The sequence below is a fragment of the Myotis brandtii genome, unplaced genomic scaffold, assembly GCF_000412655.1.
Source record: "Myotis brandtii unplaced genomic scaffold, ASM41265v1 scaffold112, whole genome shotgun sequence".
Taxonomy (NCBI): domain Eukaryota; kingdom Metazoa; phylum Chordata; class Mammalia; order Chiroptera; family Vespertilionidae; genus Myotis; species Myotis brandtii.
The window spans coordinates 10,334,175-10,350,399 of NW_005353838.1; the positions used below are offsets into that span (position 1 = coordinate 10,334,175).

The 16,225-nt window shown below is 34.8% G+C and overlaps 2 protein-coding genes across 5 annotated transcripts in view; one reads left to right on the forward strand and one right to left on the reverse strand.

Moving 5' to 3' along the window:
• Positions 1-54: 54 nt before the first annotated feature.
• On the forward strand, positions 55-8,051 carry DFNB59 (deafness, autosomal recessive 59). The gene is made up of 6 exons (XM_005857631.2): positions 55-1,983; positions 2,600-2,795; positions 3,298-3,439; positions 4,453-4,570; positions 6,212-6,310; positions 6,525-8,051. Exons 1-6 carry the CDS (start codon positions 1,773-1,775, stop codon positions 6,815-6,817), a joined length of 1,059 nt encoding a protein of 352 aa, XP_005857693.1. The 5' UTR covers positions 55-1,772; the 3' UTR covers positions 6,818-8,051.
• A 486-nt stretch (positions 8,052-8,537) lies between these two features.
• Positions 8,538-16,225, reverse strand: part of FKBP7 (FK506 binding protein 7) — a 12,086-nt gene continuing 4,398 nt past the window's right edge. For 2 of the 4 annotated variants that reach the window (XM_005857634.2, XM_005857635.2), the window contains exons 3-4: positions 13,390-13,520; positions 8,538-9,688 (exon numbers count right to left, since the gene is read on the reverse strand). In XM_005857634.2, the coding sequence (XP_005857696.1) occupies positions 9,527-9,688; positions 13,390-13,520 (293 nt within the window). In that variant the 3' untranslated portion in view covers positions 8,538-9,526. Of the gene's footprint in view, positions 9,689-13,389; positions 13,524-16,225 lie in introns of all 4 variants that reach the window. The other 2 variants (XM_005857633.2, XM_005857632.2) reach the window with 1 other exon arrangement.

The window sequence follows — 16,225 nt, forward strand, 5'->3', positions numbered from 1 at the left end:
GTCTGGCCACGCCCCCTGGTTACAGGCCCCGCCCCTTCTCCCAGCCCTGGCTCTGCTTCGCGCGTACCCACCCACCTGGGGCCTCGGGCTTCTCGGCGCCCTGTGCCCGGCCTCTGGAGGCCTCAGTTCTGTGTCCTTAGAAGGAGGCCGTTTCCTGCCGGGAGAGGCTTGTGGAGCTGGCAAGTCTCACGGTCTGTGGGCCTGAAGCTCAGCCTTATTTTGTTTTTTTCAGGCGGGGTGAAGGATGAGGACTGCGTCACTTTAAGCCAAAGATTTCAAAATTCCAAAGGCAAAATTTAGAGAGAGCATCCCTGGGCCTGGCCCGAAGCTGGAGACTCCCGAGGGCTGCGGGGGGCTCTCCCCTGGAGCCCTGCCCTAGGCGCTCGCGGGCACGTCCGCAGACCCCCCTCCTTCTCCCTTGCTCCGTGGGGCGTCATTGTCTCACAGGCTTTTGTCGCGAGATAAATGCGGGGCCTGCGGATCCCAGCAAGGCCTGTTAGGTGTAAAGGAAGGCTTTTCTGCGGACCGGATTCTAATTAAATATTGTTCCTGCACACCTGTGGTGCTGGTCGTAATGGCGTTTGCCTGGGATGCACCACCTTTGGTGTAGGGGTCAGACAGCGGCGTGAGATGCCCAGTCGCTTCTCTAGGGACTTGCTAGCCCCTTGCAGAAAGGACTCCCTGTGGTTTCTTGGTGTTTTGGAAGATTATTCACACAAGGGGACATTATTAAAAACTGTTCTTTGGGGGGTTTGCACGTGAGCCCTGGATATTTGAAAGTAAATGTAAAAAAAATGTCCAGAACCTAATCAAATTGATTTATATTATTTGAGGCTTGAATTAACCTATTCTTCCTCCCCCTACCGCCTCTATATATGTATTGTATCGATTACCAGCTACCTAACTATGGCAATACAGTATTTCAGCACTCAGATTTGTTTCTAAAGTGTATTTTTAGCCACAAAATTCCTTTAAAAAACAAGCCAAATCCTTATGTAGCTCTCTTTAAAGGCTGAGTTACTGGAATAATAATGAAACAAAACGAAAATAAAGACAGTAGGATCCCCTTTCAAAGAGATGTCCATGTGCCAACTTCAGAGTAAGAAACCCACAGGTTTATACAGTTATTTATATGTATTGTGGTTTTCATTCAGTATTTTATAAAGATCTGCATACATTTGTTTCCTTATAGTCTGTGACTCTTGATATTAATCACTTGCTGTAATCATACAAGGACAATGAATGAAATGCTGAAACAATAAACTGTATACCATAAGGATTCAAAACAGTACTTTTCTGTTGCCAGAGTTGGCATGATGGACTTGTGAAAGAATTCCCTTTCTTTTGGACAAGGTACAGGGTAGCTGGTGTCCAGGCTAATGTTAGTGCCTAATTGCATTGTTCCCATAGGGCTGTTTCCCTCAAAACTGGCAAACTATTAACCTTGACCCTCATTAAGGACATTGCTAGCATTTTAAACTTACTAGTTTTCTGTGTATATTTTAGTGCTATAGACTGCAATTCCAAATTAGACTTACTTTTAGTATATCACTTTACACTGTTGATCTATAATTCATCACCTGAGCACACCAAGGGAGGCCGTGTTGTGAACTGTACACTGTAAACTACTTGGTGGAACCATGCTTTGTATTTTAAAGTGTATAATTATATTTAAAATCAAGTAAGACTTAGATTTGTGCCTGATTTTCTTTGCAAATATGGATTTGTTATCTGAGGGTTGCAGTTGATGGATATTTGGATACTATATTAATATGTTTGCGGCTGCTACCAAGAGCTTTGTCAAGCAAGTTGGAGATGGAGGGAGATTAGTTCCTGTTCCAAGCCTCAGTGAAGCGGACAAATACCAACCTCTAAGTCTGGTGGTGAAAAAGAAGCGATGCTTTCTGTTTCCTAGATATAAATTTACCTCGACACCTTTTACACTGAAAGATATTCTTCTAGGAGATAGAGAAATTTCAGCTGGTAAGCAACTTTTATTACTATGATTAACTTAAGTGCCTGAAGTTTGTAATAGTATCAAATCTTTATTGATTGAATAACTTTCAAACCTATTTTATAAGATTATTGTATAATTTTATTTCAATTATTTTATAAATTGTTTTAACCAGATCAGCTTAGAAAATGGCATAGTAATATATTTCTTCATCTATGAAATGGAGGTTTTATTTAATCTTACCTATCTCACATGGTCAAATAAGATGAAAATAATTTGTATTTTTTTTTATGATTTACTTATTACAGTTGGCAAACTGAAATATATTACAGACTTGGTTAGAAAATAAATGGACATTGAGACAAATTATTTCTTAAAAACATGTGTTTTTCTTTCAACTATCCAGTGGATCTTGATGCATAAGAAGTTCTGTCGAATTTGAGTTCATTTTAAGTACTCTAGCTATTTATTTCTTCTTGTTTTCTAATTAATTGAATGACTATTTTTAATCTTGGTTTGAAACTTTGCCTTTCTTAACAGGTGGGTAATGAAGTCTTAAATAGTAAATTAATGTGTTACCATATGTAATCTACATTAGAATAATTAGTGACATTTGAAAAATATTAACTTCCTTTTTTAAAAAAGGTATTTCATCTTATCAGTTACTGAATTATGAAGATGAATCAGATGTTTCACTCTATGGAAGGCGAGGCAACCATATTGTGAATGATGTTGGGATTAACGTTACTGGATCAGATTCTGTTGCAGTAAAAGCTTCATTTGGTGTAGTAACTAAACATGAAGTGGAAGTTTCAACATTACTCAAGGAAATTAGTTCACGGTCAGTATAATAATTACTATACTGCAGTGTTTTCATTAAATTTTTTAGTTATATAAACTTCATTATAAATTATTAAAACATTCAGGTTTGTTTTAGTAATGTAATGTATCTGTTTGAAATAATGCAAATTAGTAATATACCCAAACTTTTGATAGGAGTAGATATCCAAAATCATTTGGTTTAAAGAGAATTTTAAATTGTTCCACAAAATTGCTTTGGATATGAACACATTTGCTAAATTATTAGATTAAAAGAATACAGGCATCTGCTTGCAACAAATATGCTAAGAGAGTCTCTCCAATAGACTCCTATAATAAGATGTTTTAAGAAAATAGAACCGAGAGGCAGATTATTAAATTTCTTTTGAGCATACTTTCTGATTTGTAGTAAGCCTGTAGTAAGGTAGACTGTGAATGAGTAATACAAAATAGCAAAAAATGTGTTGGGTGATATGTAATCAGATGCCATAGATTCTCGTGACTGTCTCTCTTGTTTATTTTAGAAAAATTAATTTTGACCACAGCTTGATACGTCAGTCAAGGAGCAGCAGAAAAGCAGTATTGTGTGTTGTCATGGAAAGCATTCGAACCACACGACAGTGCTCACTGTCTGTGCATGCTGGAATTCGTGGGGAGTCCATGCGGGTAAAGCCACACTCATTAGGCTTCTTTTGTTAGAAGGCTGCAAGGGAATTTTTAAAAAAATACTCAAATTCGAATGGGACTTGTGTATTTTGTCAAATGTTGAGATTAAAGAACTGCAAGGATATATAGGATTTCACACAGTAATGGTTCTGTATTAGAATGTGAAAAAAAATCTAAGAAAATTTGGATTGTAAACACATGTAATATAATGAAAACAGAATACTAGAGTCCCTCCTATTGCTATTTAAATACTGTTTTAAGAATAGAAATTAAATACTTTTATTGAATTCTTTGATATTATTTTTAAGTGATATAGTTTATACTTACATTTTAAAAGTTGAATTTATATTTTTATAATAATTTTTCTAAAATAATATTGTCAGTGGCTAAACATACTTCAATGTTAAATCTTTTTAAAAGTCGTAAAAGTAATTGTTTATTACTTCAATTATTATGTTTGTACTTGTCATTCACAAATAATGACTTGATTTCTAAATGTTAGAAAGACAGGGTTCAATGATAACCTTTTCAAGTCTTTGAAAATAAAGCCTCCATTTAGCTGCTCACCAAATTGTTTAACGTTGGATCATTTGGGCATGAACTTGTTGGTGATTGCTTTGGAAAGCTGCTGAAAGCTCTGGGGGCTTTGGAACAGCAGACAGGGTAGGCTTAAAAAAAGCTCTAGCACTTAAACACAGTTGGTTTGCAGTTGAAAGACAAAGGCTTCTATGCCAGAGAGCTTAGCTATTGTGGTAGCACTAATCATTGGCTCCAATACCAAATAAGTGAGAGAGTGGTGAGTGCTATTTCCTAATATAGATCGAGATCCCATTGGACCATGTGGAACTCTGCTATAAAGTTCACTTCCAGTAGGATAATTCTTTACTTGGAGAAGTGTTTTGTGTTGTTTGTTTGTTTCCTTTTGATAGGATTGAAGGAAATGTTATGTTCCTCCAAAAAGCTATCCTTACATGTTATGCTCCTTAATGATGTTATTTATTTTTTTAATATAGTTTCATTTTATGGATGAACAAAATCCCAGGGGAAGGGACAAAGCTATTGTTTTCCCAGCACACACAACCATAGCTTTCAGTGTTTTCGAACTCTTCATTTACTTGGATGGTGTCTTTGGTGAGTGAGTGACTTGCATGAAACACTGAATTGATTACATTTTTAAGAATTTAATTCTCTCGCTTTGTCTCTCTAAGATTAGAAGAGTGATGCTCTCAGCACTGTCACTCTAATTATAGAAGAGTGATGCTCTCAGCACTGTCAATCTTTTTTCTAAAATATATTTTTAATTGATTTCAGAGAGGAAGGGAGGAGAGAGTCAGAAACATCAATGATGAGAGAGAATCATTGATTGGCTGCCTCCTGCACGCTCCCCATTGGGGATCAAGCCCGCAACCCAACGGGGCATGTGCCCTGACCAGGAATCGAACCATGACCTCCTGGTTCATAGGTCAATGCTCAACCACTGAGCCACACCTCTGGGCAGCACTGTCAATCTTATGCTTGGATGAAGTAGCTAGGAAATGCCCTCCACTCCCTACTTACCCAGTACTTCTTTTCTGCTTCTTGGTAAAGGCTACAGACTCCCACCACCCCACTTACAATTACAGATAAGAGCTAAAATGCAGTCCACTGACAAAAGTATTCCTTGACGTATGGGGAGATAATACATGGCCTTCTAATAGGTAGTTTTTTATTATGGCAAATAGAGGAGTAAGTAGACAGTAAGATGCCTGAAGATGTCAGGGCACCCAAACTAGTATACCCAAAGACAACTTTTCTTTAATTTTATCTATCAGAGATCCGCCCCGCCCCAGCTCTCCCTAAAAATAACGTTAAAAGTACAAATACTGCCCCTAAAATTGTCACCTTATGCAATACCTCAGTGCAGCTCACTTTAGATTTCTACACTTTACAGACCTTTAAGGTTAGGAGGCCAGCCAGCTCAAGTCTAGGTGTAGGCCAAAGGACCAGGCAAGTGAGCCCTCTGGCCACGGTAATTTATAAACATTTTTAGACCTGTTTATGTTTGTTTCTGCAGTTCTATTGGAAGAGGGACTTGGGATCCAGGAACAAAACAAAACATGCAAATTAAATTCTCTTTGGGACCCTTTGGGTGTAGGTTTTTTACAATTATGTATATTGATAGGAGTCTGAACTGATATCCATCAAAATTTAAAATGTGCATATACTTTAGCTTTACTTACACTTTTATGAATTTAACATATATACTTACATGTGTGAAATGATATGGAGATAAGGATATTCAGTTCATAATAGTGGAAGATTGGAAATAACCTTAAGATCTATTATCAGCAACTAGTTAAATAATGGTTCATCCATACAAAGGAATACTAAGAATGAGGAAGCACCACATATCCTGACATTGAATAATCTCTAAGAGATATTTGAAAGAAATGTGTGTAATATATAACATTTTGAGCCTAAAGAATTTTATGTACATACATACATACATATTCCTTAATGCATGTAAAATATATGGAACATTTCTGGAAATATACACAAGAAAGTTAACATGGTTACCTATGGGGTGGAAAACTGAGGCAGGGGTCAGGGTAGTCTAGAGACTTGTCACTATACTGCCTTGTTGTGCTCTTTGAATTGTGTACCATGTGAATGTTACCTTTCCTAAAAATATGTAAAATTTAACTTAAACAAATACAATGAAGTCACGTACCAGAATTCATCAACCACAAAATCTGAGTTCAACTTATAACATCTTCTAAATTTCTTTCATAGACCTTTGTGTCACTTCAGTGTCAAAAGGAGGATTTGAAAGGGAAGAAACAGCAACGTTTGCCGTGCTCTACAGATTGAGAAACATACTGTTTGAAAGAAGTATGTCCATGTCCATTGAAGAGTATTTCAAATATATTCTTTTTCTTCCGGGGTCAATACTGGAGGTTGTCTATTAGTAATCCTCTTAAGAATTTAAATTTAAAAGCCAAATTATTTCATGACTGATGGCTTAGATTCACATGGTTATAAATGCAGCTTGGTTCTATGTTTTTTTTATTTGACTTCTGACACATTTCTCTGTTTCTGTCTTTAGATAGAAGAGTGATGGATGTCATTTCTCGTTCCCAGCTTTACTTAGACGACCTTTTTACTGACTACTATGATAAACGTTTCAGCATGACTGATATTTCACTCAAAGAGGGGACTCACATCCGTGTTAACTTACTTAATCACAACATTCCAAAAGGACCTTGCATACTCTGTGGGATGGGGAACTTAAAAAGGGAGACGGTTTATGGGTGCTTTCAGTGCTCTGTTGATGGGCAGAAGTACGTGAGACTTCATGCAGTTCCTTGTTTTGATATTTGGCACAAGAGAATGAAATAAAATGAAAAATGAATGCACTTTGCTGGTGTTTAAGGTGCAATCGTGCCACACACCTTTCCAAAATGAATTGTGGCAAATTAAAGAGGGAAAGAAATTAACCTGTCTGGGCATCATTTTCTTCATGTATATAAAATGGAGGTGATTGAACAGTCTCCTCATAACTTGTATGAAGGTTAATATTTTTATATGAAAAAAAGGCTTAAATATAAAATTAAGAATGTAGATGCTCCTCCATAAAATCTTCCACCATGTTATAAGTATTTTAGGGATTTAGTTTATCATTTAGGTAACTTTTTACATAGAGATTTTTTGAAATACCAACTATTTTTAATTGGGTTTTAATTAACATTTAAAGATGAAAAGAGTGCACAAGAGGCGACTTTATGGTGCTTTAACTATTGCCCTATTTCTGGTAAAATGAGAAAAATGTGTTAATAATTTAATGTAACCTAAGTGCTTAATTGCAGTATCAAGTTAAAAGCACACCGAGCTCAGTGTGGGGCATTGAGTACACAGTTAACAGGGTTAATGGGCTGCTATGTACATGTGCTCGCTAGTGTTGGCTTTATAAAACTCACTGCTGTCATTTTAAAGTTAAGACAGCTAGGAAATGTTTATTTTTTTTCTCTCCTGAAGATGTTTAAAACATTTAACATATTTAGTTCTAAGAGATCTTTTTCATCTACTCTGTAAGACATCTGAAATTTGTCATAAACCACCTAAATTTACTAAATTTACCCATATGAAAATAACCGCAAAAATAATATGTTCAAATTCTAGAACTCACAGTGTATAATTACACCACTCATTAGTTGGTATATACCTATGAAGGCATAATGCAATCATGTGAATACGAACTACTTGTGCACTAAAGCATGTAGAATGATTAAAATTTTATTTTTTAATTATTTAAGTGTGATTAGTTTCAGAATCAATCTCCGTATTCATTTAACATCAACTATAATCTTTTAAAAGATAAGTTTAAAGGCACTTTGTATGAAAACAATGGGACAGAAAGGTTAGAATTATAGTTTGTATTATCTGATAATTTCCATTTATATCTTCTGTCACTGTATTTTTAGACAGAGTATATGATTCAAATGCAAATATGAGGATACAGACCAAACAAGGGTCTAGTGACTTTTTTATATAAAGCAAGTGGGGGCAGTTTCCAAACCAAAGCATATTATTACCAACTTAGTTTACTTCCACGGAGCAGGTTTTTCTGAAGAAAGTAAAGAGATTAAGAATTGACTAAGCAAGTGAGAAGTTATAAAATAGGGCAGAGGAATGATGCAATATTGGCAGGAAGAAAAAATAGTAAACGTTTTTGTTTTATGAAGTGTCAAACTCTGTGCTATGCCTATGTGACACCATTAATCTGGTGGGTTTTGTGTTATCCCTACCCTTTTAAGTAACAGATTTTATGGCAGTATATCGAAATAGGTTACAAGATACAGTGGTTTGGAAAGAGCAAGTTTCCGAAAATGGAAAAGCTTTGTTTTGAACTCACCTGTTTTGAATAGAGCTATTTACGGCCTGACCATTCCTTCCTACACATGCAGTAGGCTAAACCTTACATGCTCCAATAAACATGTGCCCTTTCTTTGGTACCAACTGCATCTACAGCATCTCTTACTTCTTTTTCTCCACAAGTTGTACCATGTCATGATTTGACCATTGACACAAAATTGACATGGTACATTTATTTCTTTTCTCCTTTGAAAATATATAAAACATTTAACATATAGTTCTGAGAGATATTTATGAATCCTCATTTCTATCATTTGATATTCTCATGTATCCTCATGTGTAAAATAAATTCTATACATTTATCAAAAATTTAATGGCATGTCAGTTTGTAATGTTCACTTATAATTAATAACAAAATCATTGTGAAATGAAGTGGCATAGGATAGAGATACTAGAGAGAAGGAACTGAAAACTAAGCAATACCATGACATCAATTTAAAATCAAGACAAAAAGTTAGGGATGGTAAATATAAAAGCCTATAAGAAGGAAGAGGAGTAGCACATTTATCATGATGTCTAAAGGAGTACAAGACTCAGAGCAGTCCAGACTATTATGTCTGCTATAAGAGGCATGATTTGATCAAACATCTTTAACAATTCCCTATTGGAACAAATATATAAAGTCAGAAGCTTGCACCAAAAAGTATAGAGACCGTGTTGAGGCTCTCTGTGGGACAGGGTTATACAACTTATATTTTCCTGCATGCACACCAAAACTAGACTCTTAAGTTCTATGCTTTTTACATACTACTACCTACTCGTATGCTATGAGAGGTATAAACAGTGAAATGTTAATTCCTTGGTCCCTATTGAAAAATTTAAAAATATGGGCATTTTAACATTTAAAACATTAAAAAATGGTTACTTACAACATGTGCACATGTTGTTAGGTTAGAGTTGGGGAGAGTTTTGTAGATTTTGCCATAGATGTCCTCCTATCTCTTGAAGCAGGAAAATTGCCCACTGGGACACACAGGTCAGTTTCATGGGCCTGCAACTCATGTTCACAGAATTAAATTTGCAAAATAGCCTCACATTTATTCCAAAGTTACATGTATTGAGGAGATCAAAATATGTTCTCATGGGGTAAAGTAGAAAATACAACTTGGAGAAAGTGACTTTGTTTTATATATAAAGTACAGTAAGTAGCTAAGAAAATTGAGAAATAAAAATATGCTATAGTTCATCATGTTGATATACATTGTATTCCTTGGGAGAAATGAAGCCATCACCATCATGGTCATTCTTCTTAAAAATATCTTCTAAAACTGCATTCTGATATGACTTGTCACGTGGCTTATCATCTTTTTCAAAGTCCTTTTTCAGATACTGATCTATCTAGAGGGCCAAAATAACATTTCATTAATAAGAAGAATTCACAATACATTTCTAGTAACTTTGAAGAAATGTTTCATAAAGAAACTCATAAGGAAGAATGCTTATAATAAGTGAAATAAAATTTTAAAAAACTGAGGTCTTATTTTTTTAATCTTTGAAGCAATTCTTGATTCAGAAACCGATCTTCCCCTGAGGTTATAGATGGTTAGTGGTATATGTTTAAAGATTAATATATAAATTGAATTTTGTTGAAACTAAATGCTTTCCAATAATCTACACTATCCACATTATCAAAGGAAACTCACTCTCAAGGATTTCCATTAATGAATAAAATACAAATTGGTGTTTCTATGATCTCTAACATTAATAAATATGTTGCATAATCAATAAAACCAACCACAGGTTTTAAAATATAAGTTTCTTAATTGTTCTATGCTTCTATAGTTCTTCCAAATCTACAAACTACAACAATCTCTCTAATAATAATGTCAAATAAAGAACAGGTATTCTGAAGTATTTCCTTTTCTCTATGTAATACGATATTTCTCTAAGCCAAGACATTATTATAAGCATTGCCTCACATAGCAGCTACTAGCCACAGACGACTACTAAGCACTTGAAGTATGATTAAATAAAAATGAGATATGCTATTTGAAGGTAAAATACACAACAAATTTTAAAGGTAATAAAAATAACTTGGTAATTTTTATATTGATTTAATGTAAAATGGTAATATTTTAGATATACTGAATTAAACAAAACATATCATTACAATTAATTTCACCTATTTCTTTTTTTTTAAAGGTGTGGTGGGACTCAATTATATTTCCATTAGAAAGCATTAATATATAATAAAGAAATCAATGCACAATGATCTAGAAATAACATTCAGCTGGGCATTGTAGAGGCAAGAGTATATGTAAAGGCTAAAGTTGAACCCTGAGAGGTTTTTAGCATCCATATCCCAAACGCAATCCTTAGCTGGTAGACTTTAATTAGAATGACTAATGGATCTATCAACTGTTCTCAAATGGGACTTTGGTCCTATATGATGAAGATACATTTTCTTCCAAGTGAGCCTTAGAAATCCTATGTAGGTATAAAGAATTTTAAATAGCATAAAATATTCCTCAGCTTCTAAATAAATAAAATATATTTTCCTCATCAATATTGTCGACTATCCAAATGTACTTCTCTAATACATTGCAGTGAAGAGGTACAAAAAGGCAGTGCATAATTTTGCTGGCAATGGGGTCCATACTATTTTTCACTTCGTACTTTATTAAAAACACTGTATTCCCCTACTCCTCCACCTAACTTACACTGAAGAAATAACTGACTAAATATTTCTGATGATGAAAGAAAGTAGTTTATTTTAGCTCATGTTTGAAATCTAGGCTTTGCCATGTACTGGATGTGTGGTCTTGGATAAATAATTTAACCTCTCTGAACCTCAATTTTGTCATCTGTTAAAGGAAGGAATCAATAAAAATATATTTGAAAAAAAAGGAAGGAAATAGAATCTATACTGCAGGATTGATGTGAAGATTAGAGTTATGTTTACAGGTGTCAAGGAAAGATAGCGATTGTTACAAAAATCAAGCATGTTAAAATCACTCTTACCTATCTAGTGATAATGCAGCTAATCCCTGATACTCAAGAATGTAGGCAAATCTGGGCAAAATGTAGGTAAGCAGGTCTCTATTTTGGACTTTCTCTATTTCTATTTTCCAGAAAAGAACTGAAGATCCCCTAAGGTCTACTGAGGAGTATTCATACTGAAGAACGTGTCTGTTGGCGTACAGGTGATATTGAGTGGTCTGTGTGCACAGGCTGAACTCTTGAGTACTATGTGAATTCATCGGCAGCTGCTGTTCATTCTAAAAAGGGTGATGGGTCCACAGAAAGTATTGTACAGAGAACAGTTTGCCATGCCTCTAATCGCTACTTTTAAGGAAAGGGGCATGTTCCCCTTCTCTTATCCTTCTTCTGTTATTGATCAACCAAAGAGCTTCAGGGAAAAGTCCTTACTAAGATCTTGGAGGAGGAAGTAGAATTAGGGTGGGCAAATGATTGGAGAAGAGAAAAAGAAACAGAAAAGGATCTTACTTTTTTTTATCACTTGAATCAATGACACAGTTGCCTGTTTTAAAAAGTGATTGCTGCTTCTTTATTTTTAAAAAAATATTTTTATTGATTTCAGAGAGGAAGGAAGAGGGAGAGAGATAGAAACATCAATGATGAGAGAGAATCAGCAATAGGCTGCCTCCTGCATGCCTCCTACTGGGGATTGAGCTTGCAACCCAGACATATTCCCTGACAGGGAATCAAACTCATGACCTATGCTCAATTGCTGAGCCACACCAGACTGGACCCAGTTGCCTTTCATTAAGTGATAAGAGTTACGCATGTTAAACTGCCTCCAAATAGGAGGGGAGACAAGGCACCAGACTTCAATGAAATAAACATTAGCCTTGAAACATTCATGATGTCAAGTCCCTGAAAAAGACAGGGTGGACTCATGATGACGAACACAGTAGTGGAGTCAGATTGCTGGGTTTGCAGTCTGGATTTGCCACTTAGAGCTGTGGCCTTAAGCTAGTTACTTAGCAACCTGTCTGGGTGTCATTTGCACCTTCTATAAAATGGAGATGATGGCAATAGTGTCTACCTCATATATTGTCAAGGTCACACACTACTGGGTTTATAACTATACCTGGTACTGAGAAAGTATGAAAAATTATTATTACAAGATCTTTATTAATTCTTCAATCCATATATAAGACTAACTGGGGTGCAGAAGCTAGGTAGCTGAACTCCTGGGTCCTGTTTACTAACTTTCCAATTTACACAATTTAAATTCTTGCTAGCTTTTTTCATAACCTCATGTAATTAACCCTCACAATCCTATGAGGTGGGAATTATTTGCCCTGTTAGACATTCCTACAGTGCTGCTTAAAAGAGATCTGCTCCTGTAGTCTAGATGCTGGAAATGCCTCTTAGAGATTAGTATGGTATTGTAATGGCCCTCTTGTAGGGAGAAGAGAAATTGAACAGAATGACTAAGTTTTGTTTTGAAAAAGCATATTTTCTTCTTGGAGCTCCAATTTTTTGTAACCAGCTCTCCTATTAAAAGCTAAGTAATCAGTCCATACTAGGTAGAAGTAAAAAAATGTACTGAGAAAGTATGAAAAATTATTATTACAAGATCTTTATTAATTCTTCAATCCATATATAAGACTAACTGGGGTGCAGAAGCTAGGTAGCTGAACTCCTGGGTCTTGTTTACTAACTTTCCAATCTATACAATTTAAATTCTTGCTAGCTTTTTCATAACCTCATGTAGTTAATCCTCACAATCCTATGAGGTGGGAATTATTTGCCCTGTTAGACATTTCTACAGTGCTGCTTAAAAGAAATCTGCTCCTGTAGTCTAGATGCTGGAAATGCCTCTTAGAGATTAGTATGGTATTGTAATGGCCCTCTTGTAGGGAGAAGAGAAATTGAACAGAATGACTAAGTTTTGTTTTGAAAAAGCATATTTTCTTCTTGGAGCTCCAATTTTTTGTAACCAGCTCTCCTATTAAAAGCTAAGTAATCAGTCCATACTAGGTAGAAGTAAAAAAATAAGAGTTGTAACAAACATGTACTTAAAGTGTGATAAAAAATTAGGCTGTACACACGAAATCTGTTTAAATTACCTCGGTCTTGGAGAGTTGCCTGTCATTGTCTGTGTCTATCTGCTTAAATGTTTCAATACTTCGTGGTCCTTTGGTCACAGCATAAAGTTCAATCTCAAAAATCAATGTTGCATCAGGTGGAATCTTGCCTTCTGCTAAAAGTATAAATTTTAACAGTTTAACTTACATGAAGATAATGTTCAAATATTTATTCACAAGTAGCCATTACAGCATTATGATATTATTTTATATCTATAAAAATTGTTTTCTAAATACTTTTTAGAAATTTTTTCCATATGTTTTTAAACCAAGTCAGTTCTAAGAACTTAGGGGACCATTATTCCCTAACTAAATGAAAATAAATAGAAATCATATCATTTTTATTAATATACCCATCATTTTAAAGGAGAGAGCTGGTACAGAGAAGAAATGCCTGGGTAGAAAAATCTCAAAGCATAGATCAGTAATCTTTTAGAAAATGATTTTGTATAGTTATTTGGGAGCATCAATAAAACATATATATCAATGTGTTTATCTTTCAAATTCTTTATAGATATTAAAAATAAAGTGTAATGACAGAATAAACCAGTAACAATTTTATGAAGAAATTTCTAAACACAATAAAAAATTTAAGTATTAAGTTGAACAGATCTCCTTAATAAAGTTAATCTATTAACTGATATCACAGATGATTTTAGTGTAGGCTTTGGCTATTTCAGATGTTCATTTCATTAAAATAACCTGCAGAAATGAGTTGGTAAGAGGCAGTGGGTGGTTTGTGTCACTGGTATATTCTTTCAGAATGCCTGATTCTTATCACTCAAATATTTGTTGAATGAATGACAACTATCCTTTATTTTTAAAATGGCTAATTTTGTCTTTTAAGAAAATAGTAATTTCTTTAATAATAAAAAACAGAGGATTCCAAAGTGCTTATATATTCCAAAGAATTTGAAAGTTACAGCCAAAAGGAGAGATCATCATCAGTCATCTCAAAGCCAGGCCATAGAAGAATCTTCCTGTGCGTCACATGACTAATGTGACCATCCCAACCAAAGTAGCACCTATTACCTGATTTTTGAGTAAAAGAGCTAGAGATTGACTCAATGATCACTTTTTAAAACCCATTCCTATTCTGTCCAGTTACGATCTTCTTATAATAAAACAATAATTAAAAACAAATTCCAAATACAAATTCAAATTTCTTAAGAAAAAATATTACAGGTTGAAGTTTCTGAACAATTCTACTATAAACATAGAAAACATTGCCAATTCTTTTTTTTTCTTGCAAAAAACTATAGTATAAAGAAGAGAAATGTGCATTTGCTATAGAATTACTTGTACTTAGAGAAGCCGATCAAAGACATAGGAGTTAATGTGAAGAATCTATACATACCACATGTACTGTTAATTAAAGCACAAACAAGTCACATGCATTTCAAGACATGCAGGGGTGTTCTGCGACATGAGGCAAGGACATTGTGCAGAAGAAAGACCTCTTCAAGTACTACCTAAAACAAAGTTATAACTTATGTTAGTTCTTAATAACTTATTTTTAAAAGCTTATTTGATCAAGAAGTTTTGTTAAGCAGTTACTTGTGGTCTACACTGCAACTTTTAAAATAATCTAATCCAAGCTATTTAGTGCAGGTAAACTTGCAGTTAATTACATTCTAAACAACACACTTTTGTTTGGGCCTCAGTTCCTCTATGTGTAAAATGAAAGTGTTGGTAGTATTACTAGTGAAATTCATTATTTTGATATTTTTTGGAGACACTTCAAATTGAATATGAACCAACTTCAAGTCAAATTTCCACATCTCCACAGCAAGGGTTTTTGGTTTAATAATAGATTAGGCAGCTTGTGTAGTCATTCAAGCATAAATTAGTTTACAAAAAGGATAAACTAGTCATTTGCCTTAAGGTAATAGGACTCTAGATGAACATCTATTGATGAGGGATGTGGGTGTAGGCTGATAGGGAAGCAGGTGCTCTGGTAGTAGGCAGAATGTGGGGGCATCTGATGGGACAACACAAGAAAGGGAAACTCTGAAAATGAGATTAAAGAGACTGAAAGGCAAACGTCGCCTGTTATCATGTCGCCTAGAATTGGCTTCAACCTATGACAACATTTTTAGGACAAGTATTGCATTCAATTTTATTTATCTTCAATTTTTAATTTCTCTTCTCGCTTCCTCTACAATTAAAAATAGGATATACAAATTACGGTTCAGTGGGAGCTATTTTGTTGGGACCAAACAATTGGTAAAAAGCATTGAAAATGAAGCTGTAGTTATCTGAAACTGTCTCTTGAGAAATTTTAAGTCTGACTGGGTCTGACATGCACCACGAACCTCCCTCCAGTCCAGTTTGGAGCAGTGGTCCCTTGCTCTTGCTGGGAAGAAGAGGCAAGGGAATCACTACTCTTAATGAGTAAACCTACAGCCTCAAAGAGGGCATGACATTTCAATGAAATATTTGGGAGTTACTGACAATATTTTATTGGAGAAAATTAACCTTTAATTAATTATATACTAAATATTTCAAAGAGGTGGAGTTACCAAGGACTCTCAATAGAATGAAGAGGTGTTAAAGATTCTTTAGCGTCCTTACACGGCAATAGGAAGCAAGGACTTAATTGAGAATGAAATATCAAAACTGTCCCTCTGACAGATTGCCCATTTCTAAAATTCATCTATTTGTTCCGCTTTTAATTTTGGTGTTTTTTAAAATTTTAATTTTGGAAAAATTAATAGATGCACATGGTGAAAAATTTAAACAGTACAATATATTACAGAATGAGAAGAAATCTCCTCATCCTTGACCCTCAGGCCTCCTTCCCAGGACCACTTCATGT

Bases quoted from the DNA above. Each gene is read 5' to 3' on its own strand.
- DFNB59 (XM_005857631.2), top strand. From the start codon at position 1,773: ATGTTTGCGGCTGCTACCAAGAGCTTTGTCAAGCAAGTTGGAGATGGA. The intron at 2,796-3,297 runs GTCAGTATAATA...TGTTTATTTTAG, and splicing joins CTCAAGGAAATTAGTTCACG to AAAAATTAATTTTGACCACA. The intron at 6,311-6,524 runs GTATGTCCATGT...TTCTGTCTTTAG, and splicing joins AAACATACTGTTTGAAAGAA to ATAGAAGAGTGATGGATGTC.